A 16,348-nucleotide genomic window follows, 5' to 3' on the forward strand; every position below is an offset into this window, starting at 1 on the left:
AATTAATGTAATTTATAGATATAATGTGGGTTGAGCATTCTGAATCCAAAAATCCCAAAGTTTTGGAGTGCTGACATGACACCACAAATGGATAATTTTATACCCAACCTCATGTGTTGGGTCATGATAAAAACATAGGCAAATTTAAAATATTGTATAAAATTATCTTCAAGCTATATAGGTGAGGGACATTTATATGAAACATAAATGAATTTTGTATTTAGGCTTGAGTCCCATCCTTAACATATTTTATTATATATATGTAAATATTTTAAAACCTGGAAAAAAGAAATCCAAAAGAGTTTTGCTCCCAACAATTTTGAACAAGGTATACTCAATCTGTAATAATTTCTCTGTTCTACTCATTAGAATTTCAGGGCCAGGGATTTAGCTCAGTGGTTCCGACGCCTGCCTCACAAGTGCAAGATCCTGAGTTCGATCCCTGGTACCAAAAAAAAAAGAATTTCAAATACTATTTCCAGGAAATTAACTTCTTAAACAGTGTGAATGAACACCAGAAGATTCCAGAGCTACAAATATAAACTCTTGAGGGTTTTGTATTAAAGATAGCCCCCAAAATGAGGAGTCCTTTCTGGACTGGAGATGGGTATATTTTGCAATCAAATTCATGATAAAAATCGCTTTTGAAATTTTGACTTTGGAGCTCAAAATTTAAACATGTGCAACTGCAAGACACTGAGATGTAGAGCTAAGTAGGTTTGTGTGGGTGTGTTCAGAGAGCAGGGATAGTTCAAGTTAACTTAGCAATGAAAATTCCTGAGTCAGTGTAAATAATTTTGCTGTTCTAAAACACAGATTTAGACCTTTGCTGACTTCCTGAATTCTTGAGGATTTCTGAATCCTGCCAGGCCACAGAATGCTTGTTTAAAGAGCTCTTACACAAGCAAGGGCTCCCTGGTGAGACCTGGAGGCCAATAAAATATCTTGTTTATGAAGGAATCTCACCTCCTATCACACTACCTAGGACTTACCATTGAAAACTGGATTAATGCATTGTACAGGTATGATCAAAATATATGGTGAATCTTTAAATTTTTCAAAATTTCTTACACTGAAAGACAGATTGCCATTAATCTCCCTTAAAATGCGTCCCCTCACATTGAACCTACTTATCCCATCATTCTTGCAACTTTCCGAAGCAGTTCTAGACATCTTTCACATCTTTACAAGGTGTGATAAAAAATGTGGTGAATGTTGCTGCTGATTCCCGTCCGACAATGGCAGGCTCATAAAAACATTATAGTGTGTTCTCATCCACCTTATTCACCTGATCTGGCACTGTGATACTTCTGGCTCTTTGCAAAGCAAAAAAGACCATGAAAGGTAAACATTTTTAATGGATTCAGGACATTGAGGCAGCTACAACAGTGCAACAAAAGATAACTCGTGTAAGATGTCCAGAACCACTTCAGAAAGTGGCAAGAATGATGGAATGGAGTTTGTTTGAAGCAAGGTGAAGTATTTTGAGGGGGATTAGTGGCAATATGTCTTTTACTACAATACTTTTTTTTAAAATGTAAACACTCACCATATTTTTCAATCACACCCTGTCCTAGTTACTTTTCTCTCATTGCTGAGACAAAATAGCCAACACTCAAAGTTAAAGGAGGAAAGGATTATTTTGGCTTACAGTTTGTAGAGGTTTCAGTCCATAGTTGACACCCAAGGCAGGGTGGCATAGGAAAGGGGCATCACAGAGGAGAAACAGTTCAGGCAGAAGGCAGAGGGTAGCAAACTACTAGCAATAATAGCAGCTTCTTTCTGCCCCTTTTATATTCTAGCTTGGCTACCTGGTTTAGGGTGGGTGGCAAATCAATCAGTGAACTGATTTAGTAATCACACAGCCTTAATTCCAGCACCCTTAACCCTAGCATTCCACCAGGAATTAATTCCAGCCTCACACACTCTAGATCCAGCCACCTCTGAAAAAGCCCCACCTCTGACTGCATGAGGCTTTGGGGGGACATGGAGACACAAGCCAGAACACACTTTGTATCAACAAGATTTTTCAGGCTCCCACAGCAGTCCTGAAGAAGCAAGTTAGAGATGGTGAGAGCGTGGCCCACAAAGTCCCACCTTGGGAGAGGCTGCTGGACTTGGGACACAAGGGTGGACAGGGTTCTTCCCTGTTGGCACCACCCCATGAGGGCCAGTTGCCACTCTCAGAGCCCATCCCCTCAGCCATCACATGGAGCCACTTACTTCAACAGCTGTTGTGACCTTGAAATTAGCTTAGTGGGATGTATGACATTATACCACAGAACAGTGCTGAAGTGGAGGACTCAAGACAGTCAGGGATCAATTTTAAGGTCATCTTGAGCCACTGAGGATTAGGACAGGTATGAAGGTATTAATTAATTTAATTTGTTTTTTAGGTATGAAGGTATTAAAAGGGTGTGAAAAGCACCGGGTGGGTGTGAGGATGATCACAGTTTTGTCTGGAACTAATTCCAGGGGAATCTTAACGTATACATTTTTACCAAAGATATTATACAACATCTGCATCAGAAAGTCTCAAAATTGTGAATAAGTTGACATTTGAAACCCAGAAGGGTGAGTTTTCCTTATAGTAGGCAGACACAGCAGAAGTAAAGTGATTATTTTTAAAGAATTTATTGAGGAGGCCGGGTATTTAGCTCAGTGGTTCCACTGCCTGCCTCACAAGCACAAGGACCCGAGTTCAATCCCTGGTACCAAAAAAAAAAAAGAATTTATTGAGCAACCACTGCATATAGTGTTGCAATGAGCTGGATGGAGATTGAAAAACTGAAAAGGAGAAAACAACCTAAATTGTCATTAATGGATGAGTGGATAAACAAAAATGTGGTACATCCATGCAATGGAATATTATTCAGCTTTTGAAGGAAAGAAATTCCCATGCGTGAACATTAAGCTAAGTGAAATAAGCCAGACCTAAAGGAAAAATATTGCATCTTTGCACCTATATGATGTATCTAGAGTACACAAATTCCTAGAGATAGAAAGTAGAATAATGGTTGCAGGGGCTGGGGCATAAATGGGTGGGTAGGGGAATAAGGAATTATTTTCTTAAATGAGCACAGAATTTCAGTTTGGGCTGATGGAAGAGCTCTGGAGATGGATAGTGGTGATGGCTGGGCAACAATGCAAAGGTACTTAATGCCTCTGAACTGTACTTTAAGATGATTAAAATAGTAAACTACATGTTAGGTGTGTCTTAGTGCCTCCTCAAAAAAACACAAGCAAAAAAAGAAGAGAGCCCAGTCTTTGGTTTTCTGCAAAGAGAAACAAAGGCCCACACAGCCAGGGAGAAGAGGCAGGAAAGGCAGTTCCGGGTCCTTGGTGACTCCAGGGTCCTTGGTGGTGGCCGGAGCTGGGGAAGCACTTGTCGTGGGCTCAAGGACTTCCCATTCTCCAGGCTGAAAGTTCCGCACAGGACAGCGTCTAAATGCAGGACTACAGGGTGGCTTGGAGAAGGGACGAAACCCCGTGTCCCCCAAAGATAAAAACACCTTCATGTTCCTTTCCTGGGTGAACTACCGGAATGCGCAAGGCGTAGTTCACCTTTCTGCCCTGTGAGTTCTCGCCTCCAAGTCTCTGCCAGCCTTTGGCCACCGAAGGAGGCCTCGAGGACCGTGGTACTCTCTAGAGGGCGGCCCAAGAACAAAGGGCAGAGGCAGGGCCTCCCGAGGGTCGCGTGGCCTCCCTGCCTCCTGCAGCGCGTTATCCCGGTGACTCCCGGGTCTGGCGCTCTGGGTGCTCCTGGGGCACAATCATCTGTGAGGAGTGGCTAGGAGCCGAAACTTGCAGTCCGAGGAACTGGAGCCCCAAGCCCAGCGGGTCGGACACTGCACCACTCGCCCACGACAGCCGCTCCACTTGCGGCGGCCCGGGGTATCCGACCTAGCGCCGCGATGCCGCCAGGGGGCAGCTGTCCCCGGCAGGGGAAGCACAGGGAACCGCACCCCGCCGTCTGCGTCCGAGCCGGCAGGGCCCGAGGGAGGCGGAGGTCACCAAGTCTCCCTGGGCCTGCTCCTGGGGATGGTTTCTGTCCCCCTGACCAGCTTGAGGGCCCGGGTGGGATGATTTTCTATCTTCCCCCAAAAGCTGCGCGCTCGTCAGGGAGGGAGGTCCGGGGAGGGGGACAAGAGGGATAGAAAGGAGACGGAGCGACGGGAACCCTAGGGTTTCAGCACTCCGAGAATCTCAGGAAGGCGGCGCTGAAGTTCGCACACAAACGGGAGGTTTAACTAAAGCAAACAAGACCAGTGGCCCGCCCAAAGGTGGGGCTTTAGGAAAGCTCGCCCAAAGCTCTGCTAACCTTCTCCTTTGGCTCTGACTTTCAGTAAATCCCCACACCTTGCCCTGAGTGGCAGAAGGCAATTTGCCACGTTTTCCAAACATTTCCAGGGATGCGCTCTTTAACCTTTTTAGGCAGGGACCTGCGGAAAATGACAAACGGAAAGCACAGTCTATTTCCCGCGCGTTTTTTTTTTTTTGGACAGACAAGGTCAGGGTGGTGGAAATTCTGAACAGAATGACAACCCTAACAGGTCATCAAAGATAAGTGATGGTCAGAGAGCAAATTCTTTTTTTCAACACTTTGCCACACAGCAACCTTCAGGGCTGCGAAAATCGAGTTTATTTAGCCATCGACTGAGTACTTAAAAAACTTAAACCTTTCGCTGCAAAAGTGAACTTCTTGGTAAGGACTCCTGGCTACATCAACAAATCAGTGCAATGCCTGATTAATAATGCTGATTAATGTTGGCTCGGGTTAATGCGGAGCCCATTACAATAATTAAATGACTTGGCCATACATCAAATCAGAGTCAATGAAAAGTAATTTATTTAGAACTTTGAGGCATTCTCATACATCTTTCAAAGATCTACGATAGATTTTTATGGATCATTTGTAAGTTTAACTGGTGGTAACCATACATACTCAGGAACAAAAACCCAATTTTAAAGGAAGGCTTAGATGGGAGAGCAGTTTATTTTTGAAGTTCTGTGATTAATAACAGGAGTAACGAAACGTTTCAAAACGTGAAAAGTACTTGGTTGATAAAATGATATATACCAGAGCAGCTGATGATGGTTCCTACAGAAAGCCATTGAATTTCGATTCCCAGTTCTTTTCAAGTGGCCATTTTAATCAGAAAGTTAAAGTTTTAAGGCAAAGTGCCCACCCTGACATAGAAACATTTTAGGAAATGCAAAAAATCCAGAAGGTATAGCTATAGGAATGTGGATTCCACAAACTCTTGGGATTTTCCACTGGCCAGAATAATTTAGTTGGTGATAATGATAGATATCTTTAAAATAGCATCATTTTTGAATTATTTCCACTATGTTATCACCTGGAAATGAAAATTGAATTGAATGGAATTCGTGTCTTGCCATTTAGAAAATTTTCGTTTTCCACCAGAACATTGGAAATATTTAATAGATTTTCTTAAAACACATTTTAAAGTTGGCCTTAAAGTTACTTATCATTGTAGTTTCTATTAAGCCTGCTTAAGTAGAAATACGCATATTGTAATTTAAGTATTTTGAGAAATATAGTGAAATGCTTAAAATGTTCTTTTTGTTGAGAATTACAGAGTTCCTTCCCCAATATGAAAGCTAATTGTTTGAATGGTTCTTATGTGTATGTGAGTTATTACTAAATTTTTTATTTCTTTACTTGAATCAATCGTTTCTTTATGGAAATAAAGTAACGGTTGGGGAATGTGTGGGATCCTATCATCCGTGTGCAGTAGTTTAGCTGTCAAGTCTCTAAGGCATTCAGTTGCAAATAAGTGACTAAAAACACAAGGCTAACAGTACTTTTATTAACAGATAGTGGCAAACAAACGTCTTACCGAAGGGAAACAGTTAAAGGGTCGATAAACAATCATTATCGTATGGGGTGTGTGTGCGTCCCTCCTCAGTTTCAGTGGGTAGCCACTCGCCCAACCCGGAGGAACTGGGACACCCAGCAGAACCGAAGCCTCCCAGGGCCACATCGGAGGACAGACAGGTGGTCTTCCCCCAGCGGGGCGGCTCCTAAGGGCAGGTAAGTGGGCAAACCCTCGGCGCACCCTGAGAGCTTCTGAGGTTAGGGCTGAGTGCTCATTGGCGAGATGCGGGCTGAGCACCCTAAATCGCTTAACAGGCCACCGTGGGCAGCCAGTCCTTCAGCCCCTAATAGTGGGGTCCGCTCTTCCAGCCGGTCCCCTCCGGCTAGTGAACTTCCTCTCCCGGGCAAAGCCGCTTTCCTCGGCTTCCTTTCCCTTCCCCCGGCCGCGCTGACGTGCGCACCATGTGACAGGCCCCCTTCTGCTATAAACTAGGAAAGGTCCGCCCCCTTCTGGACTCGTCCCTGGCCTCGCCGTGCTACCTTCTCAGACTCTCAACGCGTCCCGCGCCCTTCAGGGCGCCCGACTCTAGGGCTCGCGCAGGGGCTCAGCCACCCCTCCTCGGCAGGCCCGGGGCAAGGGGAGTCTGGAGCGGGGAAGCTAGGTCCCGCGCGCCCGCCGGGAACACGCGGAGCCCAGAACGCGCACACAGCGCGCGGCTCCCGCGGCCGCCCACCGGAGTTGCGAAGTCGGAGCGCGGGACCCCGTCGCCCCCAGCGTGGCGTCCCCGGACCAGGCCCGCCGCCCAGGGCCCCGGCCGGGCGGCCGCGGCAGCCCGGACTCCGGCGCCCATATGCGCCGCCCCGCCGCCGCCGCCGCCGCGCCACAGCTATGACCCTGAGCGCGGAGATGTCCGATGCCTCCGGCCTCGCCGAGGAGACAGACATCGACGTGGTGGGGGAGGGCGAGGACGACGACGACGAGGAGGAGGACGACGACGAGGGCGGCGGCGGGGCCCGGCTGGCTGTGCCTACACCGCAGCGGCGGCGGCGGCGGCGGCGCTCGTACGCCGGGGAGGACGAGCTAGAGGACCTGGAGGAGGAGGAGGACGACGATGACATCCTGCTGACCCCGCGGGCGGGAGGCTCCCCGACGCCCCCGGGGCCCGCGCCCCCAGCTGGGGCGACCTCGGGCGGCGGGAGTGGCGGCGGCGCGGGAGCGGGCGCGGGAGGCGTCGCGGGCGCGGGCGGCGGCGCCAAGAACCCGCTGGTGAAGCCGCCGTACTCTTACATCGCGCTCATCACCATGGCCATCCTGCAGAGCCCCAAGAAGCGCCTGACGCTGAGCGAGATCTGCGAGTTCATCAGCGGCCGCTTCCCCTACTACCGCGAGAAGTTCCCCGCCTGGCAGAACAGCATCCGCCACAACCTCTCGCTCAACGACTGCTTCGTCAAGATCCCCCGCGAGCCGGGCAACCCGGGCAAGGGCAACTACTGGACGCTCGACCCCGAGTCCGCCGATATGTTCGACAACGGCAGCTTCCTGCGCCGGAGGAAGCGCTTCAAGCGGCAGCCGCTGCTCCCGCCCAACGCCGCGGCCGCAGAGTCGCTGCTGCTGCATGGCGCGGGGGCCGCCGCAGACCCCGCCGCCGCCGCGCTCTTCCCGCCCGCGCCGCCGCCCCCGCACGCCGCCTACGGCTGCGGCCCCTATGGCTGCGGCTACGGCCTGCAGCTGCAGCCCTACGCGCCTCCGTCGGCGCTCTTCGCGGCCGCCGCGGCCGCCGCCGCCTTCCACGCGCACTCGCCGCCGCCGCCCCCGCCGCCGCACGGCGCGGCCACCGAGCTGGCCCGGACCGCCTTCGGGTACAGACCGCACCCGCTGCGCGCCGCGCTTCCCAGCCCGCTGCAGGCCAAGACGGGCGGCCCGGGTGCCGCGGCGCTGGCGCGCTCGCCCTTCTCCATCGAGAGCATCATCGGGGGCAGCCTGGGGCCCGCCGCCGCCGCGCAGGCCGCCGCCGTACACGCCGCCGCGCAGGCCTCTCCCTCGCCCTCGCCGGCGGCGGCCCCCGCGCCCGGGTCCGCGCCCGCGGCGGCGTCCGGCGGCTGCGCGGCGCAGGCTGCTGTGGGCCCGGCCGCCGCGCTCACGCGCTCCCTCGTGGTCGCCGCTGCGGCCGCCGCCTCCTCCGTCTCCTCTTCAGCCGCCTTGGGGACTCTGCATCCAGGGACGGCCCTTTCGAGTGTGGAGAACTTTACTGCTAGGATTTCCAATTGTTAATAACGCTCTGTTAGCGCGCTTGAGAAAGAGAAGGTAGGACTCCCGGCGGCTTTCTGGTTTTGGTTTTGGTTTTTTCGTCTTGGTAGTTTGATGTTTTGCGCGCTCCTCCTGGGCCCTCGTGACCTCACGCGCCGATTTTCGCCTCTGCGGATTCGCGGACGAGACGAGACTGTTCGGCCAGAGCTCGGCGCGCCTCTCGGCCCAGAGGGACCCTTTATTTATGCAAAGTCGCCCTGTGCAGCAGCCCGACCCGGGGTGAGGAAGAGGGTGCTGGTGGGGATTCTCCCTGTCTAGGCACTGGGACTTCCTTGACTTTCGCCAAATCGAAAAAAGAAAATAATCGAAGCCTTTTGAGGTGTAGAGATACTCAGGTCCAGGCGTTTTGAAAAAAATAACGTTCAAATAAAGAATAACACAAAAAAGAAAAATGTCGTAAAAAAAGACTTTTTCGGAGGACACTTGTCTGGTGCGCTTTTTCATAAAGGAGAAAATGATTAACATGTTTACAGAAGAAGCAAAAGTCAAAATTATCATTTATTTCAACCTGTGTTTTGTATCATAATAGACATGCGGAATTTTTATTTTGTACTTAACTGCATATTCTTTACAAGGAGTATTGTAAATTTTACTGGCAATTACTATTGTACTATTCTAATGTAAGATTTTTACACTTTTTCAGAAATAAAATGCTTACTTTTCAAAGAAAAGCCACCAAAGTAATTGGCTTCAGTTGTTCCCTTAGTTTTTCTTTTCTATTAAGAAAGTTTCTATGTGGAATAGTAGGAGCCCGATGCAGAACAGACGTAAATATTATTTTCAAAGAGAAGAAAATCATGCCATTATTTTTTGTTTAAACTTCCTAAGTCAAAACCATTGCAGGAAATCAGAAAGTATTTCTAACTGACTAAAAATAAGTTACTTTAATAGGCATTTCCAAATCTGGTTCTATTCTGTCTTAAAGACTTTTGAGACATTAAAACTGAACCTATAGTTACCCTATAGTAATTTTGTAAGAATTTTAAATTTTATTTTTGAGCTTCTCACTTCATTTACGTTTCACTGTTCAGCACAGTATTTTATGTGTCTGCAAAAGGCTACAAAATAGCACATCGTAATGGAAGCATCGCAAGAGGCAGATCTAGTTGAAATAGATTTAATAGAAAATAATACAGGGCCGGGGATTTAGCTCAGTGGTTCTGGCGCCTGCCTCTCAAGCGCAAGGTCCCGAGTTCGATCCCCGGTACCAAAAGAAAGAAAAGAAAAGAATACAGTCATCAGTTAAAAAGCTTAAAAATTTTGACTAACCAAGTATTTGCATATATAAAGTTGTAGCTGAAAGCTCTGGTAGTGTTTAAAATTATTAGTTTTGAGATGAAAGGGATTCCAGTGGTTGCGTAGATTTTTACCGGAAAGAACAAACATTGAAACTGTAGCTTTAACAAATAATGTAAGAGTAAGAGAAAGCTTCAACTTTAAGAAAGTACATGTTTGAAGAATTAATGCATGAGGTATTTATTGAACTACTTGTATTTATACAGTTTGGGCGATGTAGGATGTCTTTTTTTTTTTTCAAACTTTAAATCTTTCATTACTTATTCCATGCAGTTTCTAGTTCTTTGGAAAAACGTGAGTTTTTTAAACTGTAGATATTAATTAGGGCTTTAAATAAAACCAAGGCATATGCAGTACATAATTTGACTGTCTAGTAGGTGACTTGCAGTGGAAATTAAATGTTTATTCAGTTTCTTTAAAGTGTGTGAATAGGAATGTATCCGAAGATCTGCCTAAGTTATAGAATCAGTGAAATCTGCATTGTAGGCCACTAGTTTACAGTAATATTCACTCTTTTCCCACCTTGGTCCTGGAGGTGGAACCCAGGGCTTGGTGCTCCTGAGGCAACAGCTCCTCTGCTAAGCTACACCGCAGACCTACAATAGCCTAATGCCCCGTCCATTCATCCCTTTTGAGGAAAGAAAACACTGACTCTCAGCCTCAAAATAAAGTTGTTGTTTTTTACCTGTGAGATGTTTGGAATAAGTTAAGAGATTAGAGTAAACCCACCCTCAAATTTACTACTATACAGCTACAAATTGAAATATTCTTAGACCAAAATCTTGCATGCAAGAGTTCCTTGTACCCTAGCCCTGCTGAGAGAGGAGATACCGACCTGAGAACCTAGGGTTCCCGTCGCCGGGGTACAGAGGCAGAAACAGGGGGGATACCTGGGGCGCCACACAGGGATACCTTTGGGCGCACAGATCTGAAATTTAGATCTGAAAGCAATTACGAAGACATCCAAGAACAAAATTATTTAATTTTTCTTTTAATCGCATCATGTATGGATGCCCGAAAGCAGAGAAGAAATGCCGACTAAGCCCTTTCTTGGCTCCCGCATCTTCAAAACGTGCCAGAAGGAGCTCCACCCCCCAAAACTGTCAGTGCGCTTCGGGATTGCAGGAAGGCGCGAAGGCGCGGGCGACCCGGGCTCCCGCTACCCCGCGCCCCGCTGGAGGCCTCAAACCTGTTTCGGAACGGGTGGGCACGGCCTGAGCCCCTGGGCTACAAGAAAAACCCGATCCACCTCCTTTGTGAGTGTTGCCTCCTGTGGGGTCCAAGCCCCAGCCTCGGGATCTGGGGCTCGCTGTCCGCTTTGCTGACCCTAGGGCCCGCTTAGGACAGGGATGTGGGAGCAGCGGGCGCGTGCAGTAGGGGCTGGAAGAGGCGCGGGTCGGGGACTCGAGAGCCGGAGCGCGGGGCGCGCCCAGGCGGGCAGAGCTAGCGAGCAGGTGCTGGAACAAAGGCCGCCAGGCCCTGGGCTACCACGGCCTTTGATGGGTAAGGACGGCTCCTCATTCGCATGCAAATCTAGTACTGGTCCCCTTTTCTTTGAAGGCAAACAGAGGGGTGTTTGTGTGTTTGGAGGGACGAAGCCTGCTTGAACAAGCCTTCCTCAATAGGCTGGGTCTCGAAAAATAAACCAGTTGGACAAACATTGGCCACCAGCTCTCCTCCTCCCAACTACAAAGTGTGGATTTGCTACAACTCATTAACCCGACGCTTTTCTCCCCTTCTTCTTGTTTCTCTACTCATCAGACGCCCCCGTTGAGCTTCCAGACAAATGACCGAAGCACAGTCGGGAGGGAATTGCAGTTAATAGGGAGAGGGATATATTGGGGCTAATGGTTCAGGCAGCTCGGGAAGAAGGACCACACAAAAAGGAGCCTCTCCATTCAGGTCTGCAGCTAGATCCAGCCAAATGTTACCTATTGCTGGGGTGATGAAGCCCTTCTGGGTTGAATTGCTCCTTGTACCACACATGGTGTCATGACCTTAGATTGTTTCTTGTTTGATTTCTTTTTTCTCTATTGGGTAATTATTTTATTTCTTTAAAACAAGCTTGTGCTTCTGCTCAACATCTCCATCCTACACATTTATTTAAGAACCACTTCCTTTCCTCTTAAAAAAAAAAAAAAAGAAACGAAGAGCTGCAGGGAGGAAATTGTGAGGGCTTTTCCATTTTTTACTTGCTGAAGCATCTGTATGTTTAATTATCTCTACTTCTCTGTCCCCTACTTAGTGGCCCTTTCCTGGCCAAACTTTCTGTTGAGGAAATTGGAATTTTGAATGTATTTATTATCTAAACTCTTACAGTAAATGTAGTAAATATCCATCTCAGGAAAAGGCCTCTGCCCTTCACAGTTTTTTTCTTTTTTATAAACCCTCCATTTCTTCCTGTAGCAGGTCCGCTGAGAGAGCTGGGGGAGGTGATCATTCTGATGGAAGGTGATTATTTTGACGGACTACCAGCCTGTGTCATTTATTAAAGGCTGTCTGAGGCCACTGTTTGTTTCTTCTCTCTTTGGCTCCAGTGGCTCTGATTTCCTTGTTTGATGAAGGACCAAGCTTGGAGCAGCTAACAATGTTGCAACTGCTATTGATAGGTAGGGGTCTGATTAATTCTCTGCTGGCTATACTTTTTGCTCACAACTGTTTTTATTACTGATTGAGAAAGTCATTTGGGGGCAACTAAAAGGTAACAAACTCAACCCAAATCTGGAATCAGTCCTGAAACAGCTCTAGTCTCATAGGGCTCCTCCAGGTGGGGGTCAGTGTGCATCTAATTGAGATTCCCCTCTCACTTCAGAGCTGGACTGGATGGCGACCAGCCTGGGGAGCAGAGTGCAGTGGGCTCAGCATTGTTCACCTCCATTCCTGTCTCTGCAGCTTATACAGGCATGCACACTCATTGCCGGTCAGTTGCCATTGCCTCCCTTCTCCCCTATGATTTTGTAATTAGACATATGTTTTTTGTTGGTAAATGTGTTTGATGTCACGGCGAGTGAAACGTGGTGTTTATAGGGCCACGAATATAAATGTGTAAATATGTTTAGTGCAAAATCTGGCCCTTCGACATTAGCAATAAATACCCTGCCAACTTGGATACGATTACATTTGACAGAAAGATGGAGAATCTGATCATGACCAGCTGCTCAGGGCTCTTTGGGGCTTATACTTTCCCAACTGACTTCACTTTTCAGATAATTTCTTTGCATGTCACATCTCTCTAATCACATCTTTCCCTTGATGTGAACAGCTTGGGCTCCTTTCTTTTTATTGTTGACCCTTCTGGTGTGGAGGAAACTTCCTGCTACATTCCTCCAGCTTCTTTACCAGGAAGATACTAGTCAGTGACAAGCAAAACACACAAAGAAAAACAGCTGATGATTATCATTGGTCCCTTATGAGTCCGGAGCCTTCAGGTGTGGTAGGATGGCTAAGAAGGAAGTACAATTTAAAAATTATGAGCTCCTGACCCATATTTGTAATCTTTCTTGTCATGAGCATAAGCATCCTTTTAAAAAATGGTTTGAACCACTCTGACTTTTAAAAATTGAAAATTTTAGGAGACTATAATATATATATACAAAGAACTGCAGAAATTCCAACAGCTTGTCACAGATGAGCACAGTACTATAGTTAGTGTCAGAGCAAGCCCACTTGTGCCTGTTTACTCTGGCGTACATTGGCTTTTTAAAAGAACTTTCACTAAGGGCCAGGGATTTAGCTCAGTGGTTCCGCCTCCAGCCTTGTAAGTGGAAGGACCCAAGTTCGATCTCAGGTACCAAAAGAAAAGAAAAACTCACTGCTGAAAAGAACTTTCACTAGTATTTCAGTAATAGTCTTTTTAAAAACTTTCACTAAGAAATTACACTGTGAAATAGTACAAAAAGTATTATTGACTTTATTTTACATACCTCAGATGAAATTAAATGACTTGCCCAAGGTCATAGCCACTGGAACTTCAGCATTTAAATCCCATTTCATTTTCATTACATTATACCACTACTTTGTTACTATTATTGTGATTTATTAAACCCCTACAGGGGTAGGAAGTTGTCTTAGAGGTCACTGTGTAGAAGAGTCATTTATTTCTTACACATTTTTTTGTATTCTCACCACACTCAGCGTCTTCTTCTAGATGCATTTTGGTTGACAACTAATTATTTCAGAAGTGCCAGTGTCCTCCACCTAGTTCTACATAACATTTTCCTTTTTTTTTTTTTTTTTTTTTGGCATGAGCAGTTTCCTTTTAAAACATTACCACAGAGACACACAGACCAGTGGTTCACAAATCACCTTTGCTATTTACCCATTTCCTCTACTTTGCTTGTTGATTCTTTTTTACCCCCTGGTACTGGGGATTGAACCCAGGGCTTTCACACACACACTGACTGAGCTATATCCCTATCCCTAGTCCTTTATTTTTTTGTGTGTGAGACCCGGTCTTTTTAAATCAATAAATCACTCAGTCTGGGTTCAAACTTGCAATCCTCCTGCCTCAGCCTTCCAGAGTGCTGGAATTAGAGCCCTGCACTACCACAACCCATACAAATATGATTCAGGTGCTCATAAAAGTCTTGCCAACTGTTTTTAGCAGTAAAAATCTGCCTGTTTAGAACTTTTTGCTAAATTGCTAACCAGGTCTTAGGGCCAGTCTTCAAAGACATACCCTTTCCATGTGGACAAGAAAAGACAATGTAAGAAATCAGATCAACTGATTTAACAGTTAATGAGAAAGCACAGCATTTCCCTGAGAATGTATCCCTCTCCCCTCCACACACTCTTGAAGATTTTACTCTCTTTTGACAACTGCATATGATATAGCTAAGGAGGTCCTTTTAGCCCAGGCACAGTTAATCCACTGCACTGGAATTTTCTAGCAGTGACCCCTCCTGAGCTGCTGCTTACCTTGTCCATGTTCTCCCTGAAGTGCTGTGAGGGACCAGACTGCCTACTAGTTTACCTTTGCCAGTAGCCACCCAGAAACCTCACAGAAGCCTGGCCTCCTAGAGTAGGTCACTGCTTTGTCCAGTAAGAAGACCTCTGGGCTGGAGTCAGTGGTGGGATCACCCTGGACAAATTGTGCTTTGCAGAATGCACTGAGGAGTGGATATGGCAACCTTTCCAAGGGACGTTGCTTAATGCAAGAAACGGTTGATTTTGTAGAGAAAAATCTGTGCCCCCCCCCCGCCAGAAACTTTTTTTATCCATTTTAATTCTAAACTTTGAAAGACAACAAAATGCATTCCAGGAAGAAAAGTGGTCAATTAATATTAGCAAGTTTGTTTAAGCAATCTGCAAAATCCTAATTCTGAATTTGAAATTATGAGAATTTTGAAAGGATATTTTTCTACTCTTAAAGGGAAAGTGACTAGTTTTCAAGAGAGGGTGTCTCCCTGTGTACAGGGTACCACTGCAGGGAGTTGTATGTGGTCTGTGGAGCAGCTTGCAGGCGGTATGGAATGTGTCCTGGGCCCAGCCACACAGTGACCACTAGGAAAGAAGAGGGAGGTGGAGGATGAATGGGAAGCTGTGGGGCCTTGCTGGGTCTCACTGCCTCAGAGGGACCAGGCACAGGCCCAAGGTTCACTCTTACTTATAACTATTGATCAATACCATACAACAGAAGAGGCGAGGGCAAAGATTAATTATGGCAGAAGTGTCTTTGAACACTTGCCTAGGAATTCCCGTTGAAAGAGCTGGAAGGCAGATATTTTCAGTAATAAAAGGAAGTGATATATTTTCTGAAACGTCTACAAAGACTTTTATGAAGGGGAAATAACTTGGTTCTCTATCTCTATTTGTGCTTATTTTGTGCACAGAGCTTCATGTATGTGAAAATTACTGTACAAGATTATGTTCCATTAAATAATTGATTACAGAGAGGAAACAAACACAAGCCAAACAATCTCCAATGCCTATAGAAGAAAGTACATTAAAATTAAATGTTAGATCAATTTTCATCCTCATTTATCATTTTCTTCTCCTGTCTTTCCCTTCTTTCTTTGGTCTTTCTTTTCTTTGTGGGGTTCTTGGCTTGTGAGAATCAAATAATATAATTTACATGAAAATGCTTTGTTTTTTTGTTCATTTTATTGGTACAACTTGGATATATATAATGATCACATTCATCATAGGGAATTTGTAGCTGTACATGATTATCTTGATTCCTCTTTTTTTCCCCATTCCCCTCCCCTTCCTTAAACCCCTCTTCGCCTCCTTATTTAGAAAAGCTTTGTTTCCATTTTTTATGAAAATGCTTTGGAAAACATAAAATGTTTATTAATATAAAGGATTATGATTTTTGTGTAGCTTCTTCCCACATCCTTATTCATCAGAAAGTAAACAAGCAAGATTGATTTCTAAACTTTGGAGTATACCGAAATTTCTAGATTAGAGAAATTGAATCCATCTACTCTAGATAGATAAAAAATCAATCTTTTCCAAAATTCCCATCCCTATTTATGAAAGAAGCTGTTACTTGGTCCTTTCTAGAAATAATGAGGATAAAAGACACAGCATTGTGTTTTACTTGAGCCAGATGTGTATTTGGACTGATAACTTCTAAAATAAGCAAACTTTTGGAGTTATAAATCCATTCGTCTAGTTTCTTGCTGTTATTTCTCTCTTCTATTTACTTATCTACTGGTCATCGCTTTAACCCCTAAGCTTTGAAAAGTGAGATTACTCTGCACTATTTATTGAGCACCTGCTATTTGCATATCTTTTTATTCCATCTTTAAATATACAAATTGTATTCCACCTTTAAAGAATTCCTGCCATTATGCTGCCTCCAATAACATAAGCACTCGTTTGGGGAACAAGAGTAATAAGCCATTTTAGCAGGAAACAGTGGGCTGAAGGGAAGCTATGAAGATCATTTTTTTTATTTC

The 16,348-nt window shown here is 45.9% G+C and overlaps 1 protein-coding gene across 1 annotated transcript; it reads left to right on the forward strand.

Annotated features, from left to right (window-relative positions):
• The first annotated feature begins 6,371 nt into the window (after nucleotides 1–6,371).
• Nucleotides 6,372–10,548, forward strand: Foxd1 (forkhead box D1). The gene has a single exon (XM_087203165.1). The coding sequence runs from the start codon at nucleotides 6,732–6,734 to the stop codon at nucleotides 8,112–8,114; it is 1,383 nt and encodes a 460-aa protein (XP_087059291.1). The 5' UTR covers nucleotides 6,372–6,731; the 3' UTR covers nucleotides 8,115–10,548.
• The last annotated feature ends 5,800 nt before the right edge of the window (nucleotides 10,549–16,348 follow it).

This window comes from Heterocephalus glaber, unplaced genomic scaffold, assembly GCF_053883595.1.
Source record: "Heterocephalus glaber isolate CG9 unplaced genomic scaffold, H.glaber_assembly_v1.0 deba00001788, whole genome shotgun sequence".
Taxonomy (NCBI): domain Eukaryota; kingdom Metazoa; phylum Chordata; class Mammalia; order Rodentia; family Bathyergidae; genus Heterocephalus; species Heterocephalus glaber.